The 26507-nt window shown below is 31.3% G+C and overlaps 1 protein-coding gene across 1 annotated transcript; it reads right to left on the bottom strand.

The window, feature by feature from the left end:
• Positions 1-288: 288 nt before the first annotated feature.
• On the bottom strand, positions 289-25165 carry LOC107365959 (nose resistant to fluoxetine protein 6-like). Its single transcript, XM_015933541.3, has 10 exons — positions 24660-25165; positions 23298-23536; positions 5017-5225; positions 4464-4591; positions 3462-3707; positions 3040-3389; positions 2745-2824; positions 2317-2439; positions 1530-1837; positions 289-795 (listed from the first exon to the last, which is right to left on the bottom strand). The coding sequence occupies exons 1-10, from the start codon at positions 25033-25035 to the stop codon at positions 467-469; spliced, it is 2388 nt and encodes a 795-aa protein (XP_015789027.1). The 5' UTR covers positions 25036-25165; the 3' UTR covers positions 289-466.
• Between the last annotated feature and the right edge of the window lie 1342 nt (positions 25166-26507).

Here is a 26507-nt window from a genome sequence, read left to right as displayed (position 1 = left end):
GTAAAAAAAGTTGTTGCAGTGTTTGTGCCACCTTCAAACACTCATCTACGTATAAGACTGGGCATATGTTCAACAACTGGAATCGAGTAAAGAACAATTTTTGAGGTTTAAACTCATCTGATCAGCTAACTCAATCTAAACTGAAAATGCGAGTCTCAAAGTATGTTTATATTATTCATCAATAGGTGGAGGCGCGATCTTCACAAGTTGAATCAGCTTGAAATAAATGAAGATTTAGGAATTTCAATGTTCATGCGATAATTCATAAATAAATAGCATAAATAGCAGTTTCTCAGAAAATTATTAATATTTTAATTATGATAATAGTTTATTTACAATTTTTTCAGTTGTTATTTCCACCATTTAACATGTTAGAAGCTTTAAAAAAGTATTTATTTTATTTATTCATTCATTAGTGAATGTAAAGACGAAAGAACTTATTAGAAAATTTTTATGCCAGAACTCATCACGGTGAAGGATAGACGAGTTTATTGGTTGACTTTGATCGTAAATGCTGTTGAGAGTCTTTAAACTGACTACTCTTAGCCGATGTAATCAGTTTAATTAGACAAATAAAAGGTGATTCAAGCAACAATCCAGCCACAAATGACACCAAATAAGTGAACAAATAAAAGGCCAGAAAACTGTGAAACATTGAATAACCGGAGCCAGTTAAAGGTTGCCGAGTTGAACCATAATGATACCATATAATGAAGGGATGCAATAAATAAGCCATATAAGTTAATCTGCTCAAAGGAATAATACCCTTCCATGATAAACATTTATACAGAATACCTGAGGAAAAGAGAGAAAAAAAGGAAAATCAGATAAATGTATTTGTTTCATTAAAAGATAGACTTGAGGATTTGTCGAAAAAAAGGACAAAAGTTTTTCCATTCTTTCCTTTATCCCGACAAACAAATCAAATTTTCGTGTTTTTCATTCAATTTTTGTCTTTTTCTCTCTCAACAAATAAAGCAGAGTTGCTCATTAATTTACTTGTTTTTTACCATTCCATTGAATCATGATAATGAATTGTTGTAAAAGAAGAGACAGACGAGCAAAAAAGTGGAGATTTTCATTTTTACTGTCGAAAGAAATGATATTTATTGTTGAAATGTTCATGTTAATGGAAGAGCAATGAATGTAAAGTAAAATGATGAAAAATGTTTTTACTTGCAATTATTAAATTAACAGTGAAAAGAAGAATGGAAAAGCAGAGAGAAAAGTCAGACTATTAATTGTAGCTTGTTAATTGTTATCGTGTTAATTCAATTAGGATTGCAATTAAAAAATTCAACTTTGATTAATGTTAACTAAATATGTTGATAAAGGAGCAAATTAGTCTATTCATTATTGAACATTTTTTGTTCCCTATTATTACGATTATTAGTCGACATTCAATTTTTTATCATAAAACAGCTTCCAAAAGTTTTGTCCTTCAAAGTGAATTTCAAAACTGGAAAAGGTTCGAAACAAAAAGTGTCGAAAAAATTTTTTCGAAAAAAATGTCAAATCAAGATTCTTACTTGAACGATGGTGAGCTAGATAAAAGATAAAGAGTGCAACATTGAATGACCAGATTGACCGAAATGTGGCTGCATAAGTCGAACCCAAAATAGTGTTTACTTGTTGACCAGCATTCCAAGGGTAAATACCGTAAAGGGAAACAAAAGTCGATACAAGACTGGAAAAGGTAACCAAAAGAAATGTAATCTTAGAGAATTTAAATTTTCTCTTTGAAGCCAACAGATAACCAAATATTAGGCCAATCAGGTAACTTGATAGATGAGTCCAAGGTTTGTAATAATAATCCAAAATGAAATTCCATCTTTCCCTGAATATTTTCAAAGTAAGAATAAGAAATGGTTGGACAAAAGTTTCAATAATTTGTTAGTCACTATCGAGTAAAAAAAAGATATTCATTTCATGATCATTTTCTTCCTTTTGCAAACTTTACATTTTCTTCTTCTCGATATTTTTAGATTCAATTTTGTTTTCTTTACTCTATTTTTATACTTTTCAATTCGTGAAATATTATTATTCAAGAATTGACAAGATAATTCTCTGAATTTTATTTTCTTGCAAACATTTTCCTTTTTCACTTGTTCTTCTTTCTTCAATCTGTTATCCAGATGAATGAAAATTTCCATACAATAGAAGAGTTGAAAATTTGTATTTTCTTTTTCTGTCTTTTCTTCTCTCACTCTTCTCACTTCCTCTCACGATATATTGAAATTGAATTTCGATAAGAAGATTTATGAAAGTTTGCATTGGAATAATGAGTTGCTTTGGGTTGATTAAGGCAAGGCTTACGGTGTGGCTGGTGATGTTGATACAATTGTTGGCGGATAATTATTTACTGCTGCCAACCAGAAACTGATTAATGTTGATGTTACCATGAGAAAAGTAATTAAAAGGAAACCCATTTGAGTTGATCTAATAATAATAATAAGCATAATGATAATGAAAATGTAATCAAATTAAAGAATGGAAAGAATGTTTGCAAGTAAAAAAGGAAAGGGAGAAAAGAGAGAAAAGTGAAAGTTGAAAAAGTAATGAATCAATTAAAATGTAAATTAATTGTAAGTTAACAGATCAATTCATTTTATATTTCAAATAAACATGATAATCTTTTTATTCATTGGATTAGAATAGCAATTTTTTAGCTTCTTCTTCTTTTCTCTCTATAAATATTTAAATCAAGTGCCATTTGCATGTATAGTGGGTTAAGTTTTGTTTACCTGACGAGAATGGAAACTAAAATGAGGCCAATAATGTGGAATTGAAAGTCATTGCTTAAATACCAGGAATGCATTAAACACTGAAAGAAGAAAATGTTTTAGTTGTTAGTTTGAAATTTTTTTTTCGATTTTTTATGCTCTTCAAGTTTAGTGTCAAGTTTATGATAAGTTGTTTAGAGTTTATGAGCCTCGATTTTGATGAGCTTCAAATTTTTTGATTGTATCCATAACAAACTCGGTATAACGTATGGATATCGAAAAAAGTTTTTTTCTTAAAAATTCGAAGTTTACTTACAATGTCTTTTGTTTGAACAAAGTTGTTAATGTACAGCAAGTTGGTCCACCAGGTTGAGTAGCAAGGCTCGGCTACTGGGTTGACAGTCTCTTTCCAGAGGGGACCTTGTCCTAGTGAGGGAAGGATCAAGGCAATGCCAATGGCTACAAGGTATGGTGGAGTGAGTCTTATGTAACGGATAAATGTGTATACAAGTGGATTGACCTTTTGATGTGAGTCAACTTTACGCCAAACTGAGTAGACGGTGAGAAGCCCGCTGAGCAGGAAAAATGTGTCGACACAAACAGTTGCATTGAGAAGCCCTTGAAAGATGAAGCTGTTGTACATTTTTTCCGAATTGAAAGATTGATCTGGAAAACAAATGTTAATGCAAGGTTTTTAATACTTGATACTTTCAAGTGAAAAGGATAGTCCCAACTTACTATAATTTGTGTGATTAACTAGTCCAAAAGTGTGTCCACAAATGATCCAAGCCATGGTCAATACTCTGATTCCATGGATATGACTCAAAGTTTCCGTTGGATTTTCCTTCATGCTCAATATGCTCTTGGCGTTTCGTCGAATAGAGAAACATTTTAAAAACTTGATGAACCTTTTTTCAGAGTGGAAGCTTATCGGCGCAAATTTGATTGGCCGGTCACTTGATAGTGATAATGAAGGCATTGACGCTAAAGAAGATGAAAGAAGCATAAAGAAAATGATGTAAATTAGATCGGAATTAAATTCAATAAACACTTCATTTTGTATAATAGTAACAATAAAATTATCAACCAAGCTATACTAATCACAGTTTGAAACCAAAAACTGTTGGAAATGAAAATTGGTTCCAATTTGATCGAAAGGTATGAAAAATTGATCGCGAGGGGAAAACTCGAAACGAAATTATTCAAATCAGATGAACTTTGATAGCAAATTGTGTATAAAATCGAACCATAATGTTAGGAAATTCGTTGCATCTTTTTCCTTTAGACTGTATCAAGATCAAAGTCACTTGCACCATATTTTCGTGCATGAGTTTTCAATTAAGAAAGATATTTCAAAACGATTTTTAATTGTTATTTGCTGTTTGTATTATTTGAAATGATTTCCCTCACCATAAATCTGTCTGGCGGAGGCAAATCAAAAAATTTGGAAACAAAAACAAATGCTGATAATCTGATTGAATGAAAGTTCTAAACTCGATAACTTGCAAAAATTTTCTTCTTTTGTCAGTCATTTTTGTTTTACAAATAAAACTTGTGTCTTTCATAGTGGCACTAATTTTCTTGGATGCAACTAGAAAAGAAAAAAGAAGCAAAAAATCATTTCCAATTAACATGACGATAATAGGTAACGACTATCTACTGAAAGAAGAAGTTTCGTTTCGATTGTTACAATTGATTGTGATTATCAATGTTGCCTTAATTGGACATTTTGCGACTCACCATTTGTCGAATCCTCCTTCAAATGGTTAACAATGGATGGATTGGTTAAACCTTTAATTAAATGCAATTGATTAATGTCAACCAGAGTTGCAGTTATTACCAGTAAGCCAAATGCAACCAGAAAAGTTCTAATCAATGGAATGAAATATGTTATTATTATTATCATGAACATCAAAATGAACAGTAAGAAGATGAGTTTGGCTCAAGTTGAAGGGAGAGAAAAGCAGAGAATCCCAAAAATGGAACATAATTATTATTGGAATCGAAATGAATGAGAAATGGTGCAAAAAGGTTCAACAACATTGAGTAAGACAATGAATGGTTGGAAAACTGTGAATGTCGAGTGTTGAGATGAACTTGTCTACCGTTTGGGGAATTTTGATTAATCAGTTTATTCACTTCAAGTTATCCTTTTTCATCATTTTCTTACCTCTCGATGAGAATAAAGTTCATCAAAAATATTCAATTGCAACCTAGAGATTTCTTTCTACCACCTTCAACCTGTCCCAACTCAGCTAAATTTTGGGCTTCATTAGTTAATCAGTTTACTTACATGATTATCAGATGAACATTTTCAAGGTTAAAGTTTGTTGAAACATCACATTCATTTCCAACCAATTCAACTTGCAAGTTAATTTTAGTCAATATTGAACTTGTTATCCGTCTAATTTCATCAGGTGTGCAAGTTGATGGAGTACACAAGCCAATTCTTATTGGAACGTAATAAAAGTAGTGTGCGTTTGAGGCGAGCCAGCCAATCATCTGAGAATAGAAAATGAAAAATATAAAAAAATGAATTTTTAAAACCAACCAGATAATGTTATCCAGCAAAGGTTTTTATAATAAAAACAATATTAAACATCAAAAAGCGTATTTGTTAGAGTCTTTATGCAACTTTGATCTTTTCATCTGTATTTTATTCAATGATAAAGTTGGTCTGCATTTAATCAAATTGACAAAAATTGAATGATTGATTGTATAAGTTTTGGTTACAATTGAATCAGAAATTGAATTTTTTGCCTCTGAAAACACACAATAACGTTGGACTCGATAATTATAAATCGATAATTTAAAATTATCTTCTTTGTGTCTTCAATTTGCTTTGATCGTTGCGTTGATTGTATTCATATTTGCTAGTTTTTAACTGGTGAACCACCCCAGATCTCACTGAAACTGAGCAGACTAGAACCAAACCCTTTCTGACTTTGAGAAAAGGAATCATTTTTCGTGCAATAATTAAAAGTTAAAGTTGAAATATTAATATTATTAATATATTTATCAACAAGGCAGAACCAGCCAAAGAAAATGATTCTTGAAGGATTCATTATACCGTCGAAATACATACTTGGACGTGCAATCAAAATCCTTCTTTTGGTTACCCTTGCTTTTTGTCCAGCCATACAAATCGCTCATCATTCTTTTTACACCCTCCCGCTTTGTAATTATACGACAAAGATATCAATCTTTGAGTGCTTTCATACCGCTGTAGCTTTAATCATTATGTCACTTAGAGTTTTGTTGGTTCTGTTTGGTTTTAATTGGGATTATTTTAAAAAATTTATTTCCACCATTGAATTGTTATCCATCGAAAATGATAATTCAGCTGTTGAGACCATCAAACGAAAGCGTCGATTAAATTTCACCATTCTTGTTATACCTTTTATCGGTAACATAACTCTTTGTGCGGTTTTCATGTTATCGTTTCACCGAAATTTTGGGATATATGGAGCGACTCTGATAGTCGTTAATGAATTTTTCATTATGTCTGGATTCTTATTCCTTCTTAACGCGATTTGTAACATTTGCATCTATTTACAGGCTGCTTTCAATCAAATTAATTCACAAATTGCTGCTTTGAACAATGCATCCAACCAATTATTTCATTCATTCCATGAAATTAGGAATTTAAGGAAAAGATACAGTTATGCAGTTCGATCGACAAAACATGCAGAGAAATTGTTACGCTACTTCATAACATTATTTTACATTGAATACTTTTCTTATGGCATAATTCATATCGTCAAATCATTTGGACCAAAGACAAAAGTTGAGCCACTTTGGCTACTAGTTATAATGAGCCAAACCATACAATTGCTTATCTTGACTTATAACTTGGTCTCAGTGAACAACTTATCTCGCCAAGGATTGGAAGATTTGTATGAACTTTCATTCAAATTAAACTCAATCCATCTATATCATGAAGTAAGTCCATCAGAGGATTTCAAGCAATATCATAACTTTAATTTTCACTTTTCATTTTTACTCTCAGAATGACATCTTCATCGCTCGGATGGCATTAAGTGATGTTGGCTTTACTTTTGCTAATCTCTTCACCATAAACAACAGTTTCATTACATCAATGTTAACCCTTATAATTTGGTCTCAGTGAACAACTTATCTCGCCAAGGATTGGAAGATTTGTATGAGCTTTCATTCAAATTAAACTCAATCCATTTATACCATGAAGTAAGTCAACAACAAAATCGCAATCAATCCCAAATTATCTTTTAACTTTTCAATTTTTTCTCCTAGAATGACATCTTTATCGCTCGAATGGCATTAAGTGACGTTGGCTTTACTTTCGCCAATCTCTTTACCATAAACAACAGTTTCATTACATCAATGTTCACCCTTTCATTAACACTTATAATTGCCCTGGCAAGTTTCATTTACCTTTAATAATCAAAGAATTGTAAAAGAATAAGAATTTCAATAAATGGTGAATGTTTCTCTGAAACGGATTGAACTCTGACAATTTATTCACTCAGACAGTTCCATGTAAATCCATATGTGAGGGTTTCTAAGGGGTCATCAAGGCACAATAGGCATTTATGCTCTATCGCTTGATCTCATATTTTTATTATCTTTCAAATCAATGGAAACTTTCCTTGAAAAAAGTCAAATAGTTATTCTTATTCTCAATATAACATGTACATTGTTTAGAAAATTTTTCTTAGCGAAAAATTGAATGATTGATTGGATAAGTTTTGGTTACAATTGACATAAAAATATAATTATTTGCGTTGCAATAACTTTGATTATAGGTAAACTGTGATGATTACAAATCGATTATAATTTAAAATTGCATTTTCTGTTCTTTCATAATTTTTCTTGGATCGTTGCATTGTTATTGTATTTGCTAGTTAAAACATAATTTTTTGATTGATTGGCGAGCCATGGAAACCTCATTGCAACTGGATATTACGTCTTTTAGTTTTAAGACCAGAAATCATTTTCTGTGCAAACATCAAAAGTTAAAGTTGAAATGTCTTTACTAACAAGTCCGAATCCACCCAAGCAAATGCTTCTGGATGGGTTGATTTTACCCTCAAAATACATACTTGGACCAGCAATCAAAATCCTTCTCTTATTTACTACTGCCTTTTGTCCGACTTGTCGGATCGTTTATGCTTCTATTTATACTTTACCACTTTGCAATTACAATTCAAAGATATCGATCTTTGATTGCGTTCATGCCTCTTTAGAAGTAATCATTTTGTCGCTTGTAATATTAATGGTCCTGTTTGGCTTTAATTTGGATTATTTTAAAAAATTTATTTCTACTATGGAGTTACTATCTATTGAATTTAATAGTACAACTGTGGCTTCAATCAAACGGAATCGTAGAAGAAATACAATCATTCTCTTCATACCTTTTATCAGTAACGTTATTGTTTGCATGGTTTACATGGAATCAGAAATTCAAAATGTTGACATATTCAAAGTCATTTTGATTGTCATTAATCAAGTTTGCCTCATATCTGGATTATTTTTCTTCCTCAACATGACTTGCAATATTTGCATATGTTTACATGCCACTTTCAATGAAATCAATGCACAAATTGCTGCTTTGAACGAAACAGACAACCAATTGTTTTATTCATTCCACGAAATCAGAACTCTAAGGAAAAAATATAGTTATGCAGTACGATCGACACAAAATGCTGAGAAATTGTTTCGATACTTTATAACAATATTTTACGTTGAATACTTTTCTTTAAACATTATGAATATTGTTAGATCGTTTGAGCCGGAAACAAAAATTGGACCGATTTGGTTGGCATCCATACTTATCCAAACGGCCCAATTACTAATCTTGACTTATAATCTAGTCTCAGTGAACAACATATCTCGCCACGGATTGGAAGATTTGTATGAATTTTCATTCAAATTAGATACGATCCATTTATATCATGAAGTAAGTGAATTACAGAATCTCAATCAATAGCAGAAATCAACATTTTACTTTTCTATTTTTCTCTTATTTCATTCTAGAATGACATCTTTATCGCTCGAATGGCATTAAGTGACGTTGGCTTTACATTCGCCAACCTCTTTACCATAAACAACAGTTTCATCACATCCATGTTTACTCTCTCACTGACCATAATCATTGCCCTGGCAAGTTTCATTTATCATTGATAAGCAAATGATTGTAAAACAGTAATTTCAATAAAAGTACGATTATCAACAGTTGAATTCTGAGAATTTATTTACTCAGGTAGTTAAACAATATTCTTCATCAAATAGTTCATTGTACAAAACTGAAATTTTCATATAATTCTAACAATCTATCAAACAAACGATCTCAAAATTCTTTAAATTGTTGAGTTGACGCTATTCAAATACACCTAACCTGTTCGCAGAAAAGATTGGACGTTAACTTTGGTGTGGCAAATCGAAGTATCCGTTAAAATATTGAGAATATTTCAACAGTTTTTTGTAGATTTGTAAATAAAAGTATGAAAAATGTCTTGTGAAAATTTGAAATTTCTTGACAGAAGATTCAGTTAGTTATCGAACATGGAGCGCAGATCAAGAAAATGTTTTTTTTTCATTTTATATTTCTTTGCATCACTGAGCGCATTGAAAATGTACCTGATGCGGTCAGGTTTCGTGAAAAACCGAAATTTGGAAAGAAAATGATGTTTAAAGTAGCAATAAGGGAATATGGGCATTCACAGGTTAATGATCAAAATGGGCGAATTGGAATGGCCAAAAATAGGTCTAAACTATTTGATAAACCATATTTCTGCCGTCAAATGAAGAATTTTGTCTCAAAAGAGACCTATTCTGAGTAAAACGGTAAAATGTCATGAATTGTAAACGCGAATGTTTGACAGATGAACTGATCTAAAAATTTTATATTTTGTCTGCATATTAGCTCATTTACAGCCTCGTAAAGTTGTCGTCCAATCTTTTTTCCGAACAGCTTACTAACTCCACACTCAGTTTAAACTGGTCTTCAATAAATTCAGGTTGATTTAGAAAGCTGATTGCGGTTTTGTCTGTTCGCACATTCGCTTGCCCTTTTTTGTAACTTCATTTTTGTTATTTGAATTCATTAGGGGACCAACAGATTCACTATTCTTTCAAAGCACTGAAACTGTCCTGAGTTAAAATGAATATTTCTGATCTCAATATAATATATAAGTATTGCAAAGAAAGTTTTAGCGACAAAAATGATTGATTTTATAATTTTTGCTTGCAATTGAAACAGAAGATTGAATTTTCTTCGCAAAATGGGCAATAACTATTGTTATAAAATACAAATCAATAATGATTTAAACCTGCCTTTGTGTTTTCATAATTTTCCTTTGGTCATTGCGTCGGATACCTAGATTGTATTGTTTGTTAGTTAAACCATAAATCATTTATTGATCAAAGAACCCTGAATTCTCATTGAACCTGAGCAAATTAGCACTAAGCCTTTTGTCAAATTGATTTCAAGAGAATAAATCATTTTTTTGTACGAAAACCAAAAGTTATAGTTGAAATGTCTTCACCAACAAGACCGAATCAACCTAAGCGAATTATCCTCGAAGGATACATTTTACCCTCCAAGTACATACTTGGACCAGTAACCAAAATCATCCTGTTGTTTACCATCGCTTTTTGTCCTGCTTTCAAAATCGCCTATTATTCTATTTATACTTTTCAATTTTGTAATTACTCGACAAAGGTATTGATCTTTGAATGCGTTCATATCTATATTACTGTGATCACTTTGTTCTTTAAAGTTTTCTTGGTTTTATTTGGCTTTGATTTGGAGTGTTTTAAAAAATTTATTTCGACCATTGAATTACTATCTATTGAAGCTAATAGTACAAACGTTCGGACAATCAAACGAAATCGCTTATTTAACCTCATCATTCTTGTTATATCTTTTATAAGCTACTCTATTATTATCACGATTTACTTTTTACCTCATGTACAAAAACTTGGTATAGTGAAAGTCACTTTGCTAATTATTGATGAATTTTTTATGGTATTTGGATCGTTATTCCTTTACAACATGATTTGTAACATTTGTATCTGTTTGCGTACCGGTTTCAATGAAATCAACTCACAAATTGCTGCTTTGAACGAGAAGTCGAAACATTTGTTCAAGCCGTTTCATGAAATTAGGAATTTACGGAAAAGATACTCAATGAACTGCAAAACTGCAAAATGATCAAATTTTCTAGATGAACCCTGAACTCTGCGCAAACTAAGCTGAACTGACAAACTGAGCAAACAACAAACTGATTTCAAAAAAATTATAAATCATTTTTCGTGCAAACACCGCAAGTTAAAATGTATTCACCAACACGAACGAATCAACCTAAGCGAATTATTCTCGATGGGTACATTTTACCTTCCAAATACATACTTGAACCAGTAACGAAAATCATCCTGTTGTTTACCTTGGCTATTTGTCCTGCTTTTTCAATTTATTCCATGAAATCAGAAATTCACGGGAAAGATACAGTTCGATGGACAAAATATGCAGAAAAATTATTTCGCAGCTTCATAACTCTATTTTACGTTGAATACTTTTCACTGAACATTGCGAACATTGTTAGACTATTTGAACCGCAGACAAAAGTTGACCCGATTTTCTTATGAGCCATACTTACCCGAACTGCCCATTTGCTAATCTTGACTTATAATTTCAATCAATAATTTTAATTCAATTTCAAAGGGAACCAATTCAGTCACTATCATTTCAAATCAAGAAACTTTTCGAGTTAAAATTACCATTTCTGAGCTTCGTATATGAATATGAATATTACAAAGAAAGTTTTGTTTGACAAAAAATTGAATGATTGATTTAAACAGTTTTGATTACGATTGAATCAAAAAATGCATTATTTGCGTCGTACAATGGCTTTAATATTAAATTAAAAATCGATGATGATTGAAATCTACCTTTGTGTTTTCATGTTTTTCCTCGCGTCTTAGCGTTGAACCCCAAGATTTTATTCATATTTATTAGTCAAACCATAAATCATTTATTGATTGAGGAACCCTGAATTCTCATCGGAACTGAAGAAAATTAGCATTAAATCAAACTTTTTGTCAAACTAATATCATGAAAACAAATCATTTTGAGTGCAAACACTGAAAGTTACAGTTGAAAGTTGAAATGTTTTCACCAACTAGACCGATTCGACCCAAGCGAATTTTTCTGGATGGGTACATTTTACCCTCAAAATATATACTTGGACCAGTAACCAAAATCATCCTGTTGTTTACCTTTGCTTTTTGTCCTGCTTTCAAAATCGTCTTTTATTCTATTAATGCTTTCAAAATTTGTAATTACACGACAAAGGTATCAATCTTTGAGTGCGTTCATCTCTCTTTAGTAATAATCATTCTATCACTTAAAGTTTTGCTGGTTTTGTTTGGCTTCGATTTGGATTATTTTGAAAAATTTACTTCTACTATCGAATTAGTATCCATTGACACAAATAACAATACAATCAAACGGAATCGTCGATTGAATCTCAATATTATTGCTATATGTTTTATTAGCTATGCTATACTTTCTTGGATTTACACTTTACCGTACAGGAAAAAACTAGGCATAATCAATGTTACTTTACTCATCTTTGCCGAATCCTCCATCTTACTTGGATCACTATTCCTGCACAACATGATTTGCAACATTTGCGTCTGTTTACGGGCTGCTTTCAATGAAATCAATGCACAAATTGCTGCTTTAAACGAAACATCGAACCAACTGTTTAATTCATTTCTTGAAATTAGAAATTTAAGAAAAAAATACAGTCATGCAGTTCGATCGACACAAAACGCTGAGAAATTGTTTCGCTATTTCATTACACTATTTTATATTGAATACTTTTCAAATAACATCATGAATATTGTTAGATTATTTGGACCGCAGGCAAAAATTGATCCAATTTGGCTATGTGCTATTTTGATTCAAACAATTCATTTGCTAATTTTGACTTATAATTTGGTCTCAGTCAATAATTTATCTCGCCAGGGATTGGAAGATTTGTATGAACTTTCATTCAAATTAAACTCGATCCATTTGCATCACGAAGTAAGTCAATAATAGAACCACTATCAATTTCAAAAATAAACTCTTGACTTTTCAATTTCTTCTCATAGAATGACATCTTTATCGCTCGAATGGCACTAAATGACGTTGGCTTTACCTTCGCGAATCTCTTTACCATAAACAACAGTTTCATTACATCCATGTTTACCCTTTCATTAACCATCATTATTGCCTTGGCAAGTTTCATTTATCATTGATGAGCAAATAATTGTAAAACTTTAAGATTTCAAATAAATGGCTGATTATCCAAAATATACCGACTGAACTCTGAGAATTTATTTACTCACTCCTTTAAATTTTTTACTAATTTCTGTTGTCTGAGTTCAGTTAGGTCATAATGCAACTGAGTTTATTCAAAAAGGTAATGAATGTTTTGGCTGAGGAAACAATTTGTGAACGGACAGCTCAACGTTGGTTGAAAATTTCGTTGTTTAGTCTAATATGTACTCGTGTGTCAGTACAGGGCTGAACTTTTTCAATCGATAATAGCGCGGTCACTAAATCTTTGCACAAATAGATAAATGCGATAAATATCTTTCAAGCGCTCATTAGGGGGCCAATACATTCACTATCTTCAAATCAATGAAACTGTCCTAAGTTGAAATAATCATTTCTGATCTCAATATAATACGCATATTACAAAGAACACAAAAAGTTGACAAAAAGTTGAATGATTGATTTATAATAAGTTTTGATTACAATGAGAAAATTTCATTATTTTCAAAAATGCACAATGATTTAATATTAAATTAAAAATCAATGATGATTTAAATCTGCCTTTGTGTTTTCATGTTTTTTTTGGTCATGGCGTTTAACACCTAGATTGTATTCGTTCTTATTGTTAAACCATAATTCATGAATTGATTGATCAGATTTAAGCCTTTTGTCAAACTAATATTATGATAAGAAATCATTTTGTGTGCAAACACTGCAAGTTACAGTTGAAATGTATTCCCCAACAAGTCCGAATTCACATAAGCGAGTTATTCTGGATGGGTACATTTTACCCTCAAAATACATAATTGGACCAGTAACGAAAATCAGCTTATTGTTTACCTTTGCTTTTTGTCCTGCTTTCAAAATCGTCTTTTATTCTATTAATGCTTTCAAAATTTGTAATTACACGACAAAGGTATCAATCTTTGAGTGCGTTCATCTCTCTTTAATAATAATCATTCTATCACTTAAAGTTTTGATGGTTTTGTTTGGCTTTGATTTGAATTATTTTAAAAAATTCGTTTCTACTATCGAAATGCTATCCATTGAAACTGATAGTACAACTGTTCGTACAATCCAAAGGAATCGTCGATTGAATCTCAATATTATTGCTATATCTTTTATTAGCTACGCTATAATTTCCACGATTTACCTTCTACCTTTCATGCAAAAACTAGGCACAATCAACGCGACCTCAATCATCATTGTTGAATCTTTCATATTACTTGGTTCATTATTTTTGCACAACATGATTTGCAACATTTGCGTCTGTTTACGGGCTGTTTTCAATCAAATCAATGCACAAATCACTGCTTTGAATGAAACATCGAACCAACTGTTTAATTCATTCGATGAAATCAGGAATTTAAGAAAAAAATACAGTCATGCAGTTCGTTCGACACAAAATGCTGAGAAACTGTTTCGCTGTTTCATAACACTATTTTACATTGAATACTTTTCTTTAAACATTGTAAACATTGTTAGACTATTTGGACCGCAGGCAAAAATCGAGCCGCTTTATCTATTGGCCATATCAGTTCAAACAATCCGATTGCTTGTCTTGACTTATAACTTGGTCTCTGTCAATAATTCATCTCACCAAGGGTTGGAAGATTTGTATGAACTTTCATTCAAGTTAAACTCAATCCATTTATATCATGAAGTAAGTCGACAACAGAAACGCAATGTGCCTTAAAAATTAACTTTTACTTTTAATTTTTCTCGTAGAATGACATCTTCATCGCTCGAATGGCACTAAGTGACGTTGGCTTCACCTTCGCCAATCTCTTTACCATAAACAACAGTTTCATTACATCCATGTTTACCCTTTCATTAACTATTATAATTGCCCTGGCAAGTTTCATTTATAATTAATAAGTCAAGAATTGTAAAACACTAAGATTTCAAATAAATGGTTGACCGTGATGAAATACACCGACAAAATTCTGAGAATTTATTTACTCAAGTTGACAAATGCTTTCAATCAAATGGTTGATTGCATAAAACGAAATCCTTCAAATTTCTTACTAATTTCTGTCTTCTGAGTTCAGTTAGGTCATCATGCCCCTGAGGTTCTACAAAAAGGTAATGAACGTTTCGGTAAAGTAACAGTTTGTGAACGAAAAATTCAACGGTGGCTTAAAATTTCTTTTTAGTTTAATAACGTATGGAAAGTTAAAACGGAAAAAAGGTAATCCGATAATTTTTCGGAATCGGATTATCGGATTAGTTTCAAATTTTCAGGAATATAGCGACAAGGCTTAGGTATATAAATATGAATAAAATAAGTATAAAAATAAGGCACATGAAACCATTAGTACGCATCATGTCGAGGCTGAAGCAAAGTGATGTTTTGCACTCGTGTGTCAGTACAGGGCTGAAACTGCTTTTAATCGATAAAAATGCGGTCAATACATTTTCGCACAAATAGATAAATGTGATAAATATCTTCCAAGCTCTCATTAGGGGACCAATAAATTCACTATCCTTTTGAATAAATGAAAACTGTCATAAGTTATTATTAAATTAAATTATTTCTGATCTCAATAATATGAATATTACAAAGAAAGTTTTGCTTGACAAAAGATTGAATGATTGATTTAATGAGTTTAGATTACAATTAGAAAATTTCATTTACAAAACTATAGAAAGCTTGCAGTTTCTTAATATCTCGACCTAATATTTCGACTTCTAATATTTCACTATTGACTTTGACACCTAGTACAATGGTTTTGATTAAAAATTAAAAATCGATGATTATTTAAACCTGCTTTGTGTTTTCATGTATTTCCTTTGGTCATAGCGTTGAACACCTAGAATGTATTCGTATTTATTGGTCAAACTATAAATGATTAATTGATCGCAGAACCCTGGATTCTTATTGAAACTGAAGAAAATTAGCATCAAGCCTTTTGTCAAACTTTGTCTTTGTGCAAACACTGCAATTCACAGTTGAAATGTCTTCACCAACACGAACGAATCCACCCAAGCAAACTATTCACGATGGGTACATTTTACCCTCAAAATTCATAATTGGACCAGTGACCAGAATCATCCTGTTGTTTACCTTGGCTATTTGTCCTGCTTTTAAAATCGTTTATTATTCTATTTATTCTGCTCGATTTTGTAACTACACGACAAAGGTATCGATCTTTGAGTGCGTACATATCTTTATAGCTGTAATTATTTTGTTTCTTAAAGTTTTGATGATTCTGTTTGGCTTCAATTTGGAATATTTTAAAAAATTTAGTTCCTTCATTGAATTGTTATCTATTGAAACTGATAGTTATACTGTTCATACAATCAAACGGGATCGACGCTTGAGTCTCATCATTCTTGTTATATCATTCATAAGCTACGCTATTATGATGACTATTTACGTTTTACCTCACACCCAAAAACTAGGCACAACTAAAGTCACTCTGCTTATTATTGATGAAATCTTCATGGTACTTGGATTATTGTTTCTTCACAACATGATTTGTAACATTTGCATCTTATTACGAATCGCTTTCAATCAAATCAATTCACGAATTGCTTCTTTGAATGAAACATCGAAAAACTCGTTTAATTTCTTTCATGAAATTAGGAATTTAAGGAAAAGATACAGTTATGCAGTTCGATCGACACAAAATGCTGAGAAATTGTTTCGATGTTTCATAACACTATTTTATATTGAATACTTTTCACAGAACATAATGAACATTGTTAGACTATTCGGACCACAAGCAAAAGTTTCACCGATTCACCTATTAGGCATAATTACCCGTACAGTCCAATTGGTAATCTTGACTTATAATTTGGTCTCAGTGAACAACTTATCACGCCAAGGATTGGAAGATTTGTATGAATTTTCATTCAAATTAAACTCAATCCATTTGTATCATGAAGTAAGTCAATAACAAAATCGCAATCAATTTCGAGATTCATCTTTTACTTTTCAATCTTTTTCATAGAATGACATCTTTATCGCTCGAATGGCATTAAGTGACGTTGGCTTTACTTTTGCCAATCTATTTACCATCAACAACAGTTTCATTACATCCATGTTTACCCTTTCATTAACCATTATAATTGCCTTGGCAAATTTCATTTATCATTGATAAACAAATAATTATAAAAGAATAAGGATTTCAATAAATGGTTGATTATCCAAAATACACCGACTAAATCTGAAAATTTATTTAACCAGGTGCTTAAAAATATTCTCGATCAAATATTTGAATGTGTATAGTGAAAGCGTTACAATTAGTTGATTAAGTCCTGTTGCCTAACTTCAGCTCTCTTCGGCTGAGGTTACACAGAAAATCAATTAACGTTTTAGTGAAGAACCCATTAGTGTACGGATAACACAATGTTGGTTTACGAAACATTTCAGTTTATCTATGCATAAATACAAAACTTTAGTTTTTCATTTGAACGGTATTTTTCGATTTAGTAACGATCTCAAATTGTCACTGTTTCAATGTTCTTACGAACGCCAGACTCGATTTAAACTGATCTCAATAGATTCATGTTGGCTTTGGAAGCTGATATGCAATTCTGCCTGTTCGCTTATTTGTTTGCGTTTATTTGTCTCTTAGCTTTTGCTTTTAAATTTATAACTCAAATAAGGCGTGTTAATATCTTCCAAGCTCTCATTAGGGGGCCAATGAATTCACTATCCTTTTAAATCAATGAAAACTGTTATGAGTTGGAATAATTATTTCTGTTCTCAATACAATATGAATATTCCATAGAAAGTTTTTTTTGGCAGAAAATTGAATGATTGGTTTAAATAGTTTTGCTTACAATTGGATCAAGATTAAAATGCGTCGTAAAATGCACAATAACTTTGAATATAAATTAAAAATCAATGATGATTTTAACCTTCCTTTGTGTTTTCCCAATTTTCTTTGTTCGTTGAATGCCTAGATTGTATTGATATATGCTAGTCAAGCCATAAATCATTAATTGATTGAAGAAACCTGAGTTCTTATTTAAACTGAGCAAATTAGTATTGAACCTTTTTTCAAGTTTATTTCATGAAAAGAAATCATTCTTCGTGCACAGACCAAAAGTTACAGTTAAAATGTCTTCACCAACAAGAACGAATCCACCCAAACGAATTATGCTCGATGGGTACATTTTAACCTCTAAATACATACTTGGACCAGTAACCAAAATTATCCTGTTGTTTACCATTGCTTTTTGTGCTGCTTTCAAAATAGTATTGTATTTTATTTATTCGTTTGAATTTTGTAATTACTCCACAAAGGTATTGATCTTCGAGTGCGTTCATGTCTCTATAGTAATAATCATTTTGTCACTTAAAGTTTTGATGGTTGTGTTTGGCTTTAATTTAGATTATTTTAAAAAATTCATTTCCATCATTGAATTGCTATCTATTGAAACTAATAGTACAACTGTTCGTACAATCAAACGGAATCGCCAATTAAATCTCAATATTCTTGTTGTCTCTTTTATGTGCTCAGCTATACTTTTCACGGTTTACATTTTACCACACATACAAAAAATAGGCAAAATCAGAGCTACTTTGCTCATTATTGATGAGTACTTCATGGTAATTGGATCATTATTCCTGCTTAACATGATTTGTAACATTTGCATCTGTTTAAGGGCTGTTTTCAATGAAATTAATTCACAAATCACTACCATGAGTGAAACATCGAACCAATTGTTTACTTCATTCCGTGAAATCAGAGATTTAAGAAAAAAATACAGTCATGCAGTGCGATCGACACAAAATGCTGAGAAATTGTTTCGCTGTTTTATAACACTATTTTACGTTGAATACTTTTCACAGAATATTGTGAACATTGTTAGATTATTTGGACCGCAGGCAAAAATCGAAACACTTTACCTATTGGCTATATCTATCCAAACAATTCAGCTAATACTCTTGACTTATAATTTGGTCTCAGTGAACAACTTATCTCGCCAAGGGTTGGAAGATTTGTATGAACTTTCATTCAAATTAAACTCAATCCATTTATATCATGAAGTAAGTCAATAAAAGAATCTCAATTAATCCCAAAAATGAACTTTTATTAATACTTTCCAATTTTTCTTCTAGAATGACATCTTTATCGCTCGAATGGCATTAAGTGACGTTGGCTTTACTTTCGCCAATCTCTTTACGATAAACAACAGTTTCATTACATCCATGTTTACCCTTTCATTAACCCTCATAATTGCTTTGGCAAGTTTCATTTATCAATGATAAGTCAAGAATTGTAAACAAAAATTCCAATAAACGTTCAATTGGTTCATGTACAGTTTCCATATACTCATTTTTTCATTCTAGTTTTTAATTGTTGTGTTTGCTGACAAATTTATGATGATTTCATTGAAGTAGTCAAAAAGCTAACAACCATTTGCTGTACTATACAGTATTTTTCAAAAAAATTGTCAGTAATTAAAGCATTCATTTTTCATTAATTATAAACTTCAGATAATTGAGATTAGCTGGGCTAAAACTATATGAGTCAAAGATGAAATTTGAAAAAAATTAGCATGATATGTGCCGTCCTTCGACTTTTATACACATAACAAGTCGAGTTTTTAGTGCAAAAATTATGGAAGTTAAAAACTTCTATGGAGTTTATAATGGAGAAATGATAAGCGCCACCTGTTGGTTTGTTGAATTTAGGGTGACCGACCCGAATTAACTCTTATTTGCCATAAACTCGGACTTTATAATTTTATTTTCAACCCTGAAAATGATTATACGATTGACTCAGCACACATTAGCAATGTCAAAGCCTAAGTTTGAGACATTTTTCAATCCAAAACAGACTTGCAGTCTTTTTTCATGATTTTAGGCAGCTGAGGTCATTTCAATCTAAATTTTCTCGTACAAATCGCACTCTAAATGCTGAGATTTTTTGAAAATCAAGTTCACTGAACACGTTTTAGCCCCTTAGCAAAATTTGATGAAATTCCCACGCATAATATCAGAGATATTCCATCGCGAAACGAACATAGAGAACTGACAGTTTTTTTGAAAAATACTGTACGTTCAAGCACTGTAGAATCACCAATCATAAAATATCTGCTGCTACAAAATAAAATGACTTTGATTGAAATGTCATTCGTAAAGTTAAAAAGACTAGTGATAAACTATGAAAGTAGAAAGTGCATGTCGAAATTTGTTTAACTGGAAATTTCATTCCAAACTGGGAGAGTTCTTTATCATTTATATTATTAGCATAAATATGATAACACGAAAAGTGAATTGCACAAGATTCAACTTTTTTTTCGAGAAACTTATCTATTCACACATCATTTTCAACTATTTCCATCAGTTGAATATCAGGCAAAACAGAAAAGATATAATTGTTTCATCTCTTCTTTTTTAGACCAAATTTTGTTTTCTCTCTTTTCGCTCAATGTTTTGTTTAGTGGTTTACAAAGACCAAAACTGTCACACAATCAATCAACTGTTGCGTGACTAAAACTTGCACAAGATGAATCAATGAGTCGAGAATAAGATGAAAATGAGAAGCAGAAAGAAAAAAGTGTTGAACGAAAAAAAAGATGGAAAATGATTTTATTCTTATTACAACAATTTTGAAAATGTAAACTAAAGAGACATTGAACAATATGAATAGACAGTTTATATGTAAACGTATGTTGCACAATAATAATGTGTACATGTTCATTTGAAGCGTGATATGAAACTCCCTATTGGGAGTTTTTTTACTTCTCTAGTTGTCTTTCAATTTGAGTGAATGTTGAACGAAAGATAAAAATATCTTATGTATCATCATCATCATCATTCTCATGCATAACTTTTCCTATTATTCACTGGGAATTGAACTGTTAATAAACATTATATTCAATTTCACCTACGAATGCTGCAAATAATACACTAGACAATATATTTCGCTTTAAACTTGACATGACATTTATTCACCTTTATTTGTCATCATTTTTGAGAGAAACAAGATTTTAATAAAAAGAAGCTGTGAATTGAAAACTAAAAGCCAACGAAGACAAAAAACAAACTTTTGCTCGTTGATGTTTTGCGTGAAATAAGTTTCGCTTGAATTATAAGAATTTAAAGATTTGCGAATCTGAATCTTTTTGTAGCAATTCAAACTCGCTCAACTCGTTGAGCTATGAATCAATGAAGGATAGAAAATATTATTTCTGAAAAGAAAGGCGAATTTTGTCCCATTTTCCTTTGGCGTTTCGAAAGGAAAAATAATTAGTAAAAAAAGTTCTTTTAAACTGAAGAATATCTTTTCGACGCATTCTTGTTCTGTTGGACCTTCACGGTTAAATCATATCTAGTCTATTTCGATTCAAACTATCCTTAAGTGACTTTAGAAAAAAATTTAAATAAGAAACAGCGATATTTAAGGTCAAAAGAAATGGAATCATTAACCTGTTTAAGGATTTATTGTTATTACTGCTTTTGTATTATCTTTTATTTTAATAAATACTTACTTAAGTAAATCTTTTTGTTGCATCTGCTTAGTTTTGATATTGTAACTTGGTAAGAATTATTGAGAAGGAAAAGTTTCAAAAACAGAATTGAATAAAATCAGATAGAAAAGGCAAAAATGAAAAATTTCACAACCAAAAAGGTAACAAAATAGAGTCTGGAAAACTCATTTTATCATCAAAAGTAAAGTTTTTAACAAAATACAGTTCTGCATTTTGTACAATTTATGAATTAAAGAAACAAAAATTTTATTATTATCATTACGAGCATAATCACGCAGCAGATATTAAGATTTTACATTTCTATTTTCCTTCAATTACAACTTTTAAACATTTAAACCAGTGATGATGGATCAAAATAGACAAAGCAGACAATTTCCAGGATAATACTACTGGTAAATCTACTGTTGCTTTGACTTGAATGAATATTTTCATCTAAGATCGCCCCATCATGCAAACATCACTATGATTGAAGTTGGACTCTTCAATTCAACCGAATATCTTTTACTCAAAAGTCTTGAAGCGAAAATTATTTTTGTCAATTTATGATTAAAATGATTCTAGACTTTTCTAACTTGTCCATCAAAGTGATCAATTCAACTTAATTGACCAAAATGTTTCAATTTGGAATGGAAGATGAATTTTGTGGAAAAAATTTTGGCTCAAAATTTTTCCATGAAGTCACAAGTCAAACTACTTTTTTGCCTACCTTTTACCTCTGTAATTATTAAAGCTCATCAATCTAAGTTAAACTCAATTAATTAGATCTTAAGGTTCATCAGGAAAGCTCAATTGGTTGAGTGGAAAAAAAATTTCGGGTAAAAATTTGTTGTTTGCTAAAGGCAAATTGCGTGATTAAGAACACAATGTAACCTGAAAATGTAGCCCTGTAAGCAGTGAGAGGAAAAAATATGATAATAAAAGGTTATCATGAAGAGCAAAGTTGGTAACATTAATTGGAATAACAAATTTAAAGAAGTTGATGATTACAAGGGAAAAGGATTCATCCAGAGAAGGAGAAGAGAAAGGAAAGAAAGAAGAAGAAATGATGATAAATCCGATGAATACGTAAGTAAGAGATTTATGTACAACTCTAATTAAGATTTAAGCTACGTTACAATCAGCCTTCGAATTGAATGGAAAGGCGAACAACACTTTTTTTACCTTAAGCCTTGTTCAACTCATTTAAACGTAAATTAGTCTTTAACTCAATAAATTGTTGCATGGTTAGCATTTAATTTCCACTGAATCAATTAACAAATGGAAGAGTAAAAAACTGTATTCTTGTCATCAAGTTGAGCTGATGAAACAATATTGAATTACATGAGAGTGAAATTGGTTATTTTGACTTTCGATGAAAGGTGAATCTTTGATTGCAATTTAATTTTAAAACTTATTCCAAATTTGGTGACAATTGAATTGAGAAGAAATGATTGAAATCAATTCTTCTTTTATTGATTGCTATCAACATCTTTCCATTATTAATCAACTCGACTTGCAACTTTTCAAAACAATAATGATCGTCACTTTTCTCTTCTTATTTTTCCTTTACTCAAATACAATTATCATGAGTAAAGTGGATATTAATGTTACCGTAACTTTGAAAGTTACCTTATGGAAGACAAGTTGGTTAACGATTGCGGAAGCATTGAATTATCATCATTATTACAGTCATCATTACCATGATCATTACCTCTATTTTACGATTATTCAGTCGAATAAGTTTTGGAACGTCAACCAAATGAACATTGAAAATTTGACGAAATTAGATAAAGCTTGTGTGCGGTTAAAGGTTTGAAAGAGGCTAAACAACTAACCTGATCTGGTGCTGTGAGGTTGGCCAACGAGGTTATCTTGTTGCTTATGGTTCCCCATTTGGGTCTTGGAGGCAATGGTGGTCTAATCAGTAGGGAACAGTATTGGCCTTGTAAGGTCTTCACTTGTGACCCAAGAGTGAGACCCTTGTGCACTGAAAGACACTCATCGTAACGACCAAGATGTGAATTGCTTCCTTCCAAAAGACCGGTAATTGGAAGTTTTCCGGATGAATCAAATACTATCAAAAGAAATGTAACAAATGAAATTTTCATGAAAAAACTTTTTGCCATTCAACTGTCAATATCATCATTATCATCATCATCTTCAAATTGAACAAAACAATGAAATTTTTAAAAATAGATTTTCATTTAGTTTTGTTGGAAAAAACAATTTTCTTCTCAAATAAACATTTATTTCGCACAATTGTTTTTTCCTCTTGTTTGGCGCATATTGGACAACAAGATTAAGTTGTCAACAGTTAGCGCTGTTGGAATGATTATCGACTAATAATTATCATGATCTAGAGAAGAGATTGGCAAAATATTCTAAATTAAGTTAGCAGAGAATGAAAATCTGAATTTTTAAACATTGTTCTTTTTCCATAGAAGCTGAGGATTTCAGCGATTCATCAGCAAATCAACTCTTTGTCTGAAAATGAGTGAAATTGGAAAACTTAGGAAATTAAATTCCATGGTTATCTGTTTTAATGCCTGGATTGAAATATTTACCTTTTTTAATCCGATTTGCGATTTAATCTTTTTAAAATGAACTCAATTGCTGATCAATAATCAGTTAAATTTTTCATTCCGTTTGTCAATCAGGTTAATGGTAAAGATTTTTCCCATTTTTCTCTCCTTTTCGTTCTTTTAATTTTTGCTTTTTACAAATCGTTATTATTAACAAAGTCAATTGTTTGATTTAGTCAAGTTTGAATGTTAATTATCAGACTTTTACCTCGTTTTCGTTAATAATAATCGTTAAACTCAAGGTAAGAGTCACACTGATTGTTATGAGTTTCAACGTTTTGATCAGGAATCAATTTCCTCGAGTTAATGAAGTTCAATAATTCAAATGCAATTCATAAAGTTCTAGAAACTTCGAACTTCAGTTCAATGAAACTGCAATTCGTCAATTCAAAAGATTCGACTTTTTGCATCAATTATCATTGGACAATTTATCGTCGAAATGAATCCTTTGCTATTCAGTAAATTGTCTTGCAAATTGGAAAGTTAAGCAAAGATAAAAGTCAAAAGTCTCTTTCTCTTTATTCCACCTTGTTTTGTTGATTGTTGTCTATTCAATTGTTATTAAGACGATGATGATTAAGATGAACAAGAAATAGACTGTTAAGCATTACTTACTTTGAGTGGCCCAAGTTTCAAGTGAAGCCAAATCTTTAAGGAAACGATGCAAAGAAAACTTACATAAAGAATCGACTGAAGTTTGTTGAAGGGTTTCATTGATGATGGGTTCAAGGAACGAAGTGACAAGTTTACTTGAAGCCGTACGAAGGGACTTCTCCAGGTTAAACCATTGGCCAACAAGTGGGTCCAATTTACGAGTAGAGTTGGCCGAAGACACAACTTGAAGTTGACCCAATGTGAAGACCAAGTAGCACAAGATGCAAGTAAACTTCATGGTAGACAGTCGAGGGTTGTGCACAAGAGTGTCTATCTGTAGTTGGCAAAAGTATTTTTTCATCAAACGATTGACAGTCGGTGGCTTTGTCACTTGCATTCAACTTTGTTTATCAAAATATTTTGAGTTACTCTAAACTTTTAGAGTAAAATAGAGAAAGAGGGAAAGTAAGGATGATGAGGAGAAAAGGAGGGGTGAAGATAAGAAAATGAATCAGAGAAAGTGTGCTAATGATGAGGAGAGAGAGAAGATGATGATTAGTGAACCAGTTCGATGAAGATGATCTGTAGACCAAAATGGGGTCAAACTTGTTTCGCTTTTGTTCTCCATTAAACTCTATTGTATTCGTCAATTGGTTACTTCTTTTAGAATTGAACTTAAATTTGGAAATGAAACTTTTCTTTCCTTTATCAACTTTCATCTTCATCATGACTTTTCATCTCATGATTGACAGACGACTGTTAATGAAAGTTCAAGTCTACCTTGAGCAAAATGTCTGTAACAATGATGTAAATGATCAAATGCTCTGTAACTTGTTGCTCTTTAATTGTCAATTTAGTGGAGAAAATTCAATTTCACCAAAAAATTAGGTGCACTTGAATTTGCGTTTCATTTTTTTCTCACTTTACTTTTCTATTTTTACTCACTCGAGCTTCATTGATTCATTATAGTTGAACATTTTTAATCCAACCAAATCCATCTTTTTGGTTGACTAATTGATTGATTCAATTTTAATCGCTTTTTCTTTTCGTTGACAAAATTTGGTTTACCTTGAAATTCACTTTCTTTTTTGTGCTTTACATTATTCAATGAAACTAATGGCAATGAAATTCATCTGTAAAAGTTGAGTATAAATAATTGATTTCATGAATAATTAGAATGGAAAAGAGAGAAAAATCTAAACAGTTTCACAATGAATCACAATGAGAAAATTTAACTTCGCTACAGTTTGAAAGCAGAAAGCTTGAAAGTTTGAAAGAGAAATTCAATGAAAAGCAATAACTTATCAATTCAGTTCAATCTCTGTGTATCAAAATTTCCATGAATACAGAAAAAATACTTTTCTTTTCAAACTTTTATCGCCAAAAGCGCATTGAAACTTTAATACATTTTCAATTTTTGCTGTTCTTTGATACCAACTTGATTTGATAAGGCAATGAACAATCAAAATTTTTCCGAATTTGAAATGTGAGAATGAAAAGTCTGTAAGTATAGAATTAGATGAAAATCGAACTTAAAAATTTCATTCTTTTTTCAATTATCACAGGTGAATCAAATTTCACTCGACTCGATATGAGTTAATGAACTGGATTGATTAGGAAATCTTGTAAGAAGAAAAAAATTTTCCACAAAAGTTGAAACGAAAATTTCTGGTAATTTTGTCTTTCAACTTCATCAATTTTCTTTCGTTGTTAATTAAGAGTTTGATGGAGAATAATTAATGAATTTTCTTATTGCGAAATGTAGAAATGATGAATTGAAATAGAATTTCGAAAAAAAAGTTTCTTCCCTTAGATGGCGCTTTGCTCAGGGAGGCATTTTTATCAACTAAACTTGCGCAAGTTGAACCT

This window comes from Tetranychus urticae, chromosome 3, assembly GCF_039701765.1.
Source record: "Tetranychus urticae isolate SD_2017Ah chromosome 3, NJAU_TeUrti_SD_1.0, whole genome shotgun sequence".
Taxonomy (NCBI): domain Eukaryota; kingdom Metazoa; phylum Arthropoda; class Arachnida; order Trombidiformes; family Tetranychidae; genus Tetranychus; species Tetranychus urticae.
This window is presented reverse-complemented; position numbering and strand designations above follow the sequence as displayed.

Bases quoted from the DNA above. Each gene is read 5' to 3' on its own strand.
- LOC107365959 (XM_015933541.3), bottom strand. From the start codon at position 25,035: ATGCAAGTGACAAAGCCACCGACTGTCAATCGTTTGATGAAAAAATAC. The intron at 23,537-24,659 runs GTAAGTAATGCT...TTCTTTTGATAG, and splicing joins TGAAACTTGGGCCACTCAAA to TATTTGATTCATCCGGAAAA. The intron at 3,708-4,463 runs GTGAGTCGCAAA...CATCTTCTTTAG, and splicing joins GAAGGAGGATTCGACAAATG to CGTCAATGCCTTCATTATCA.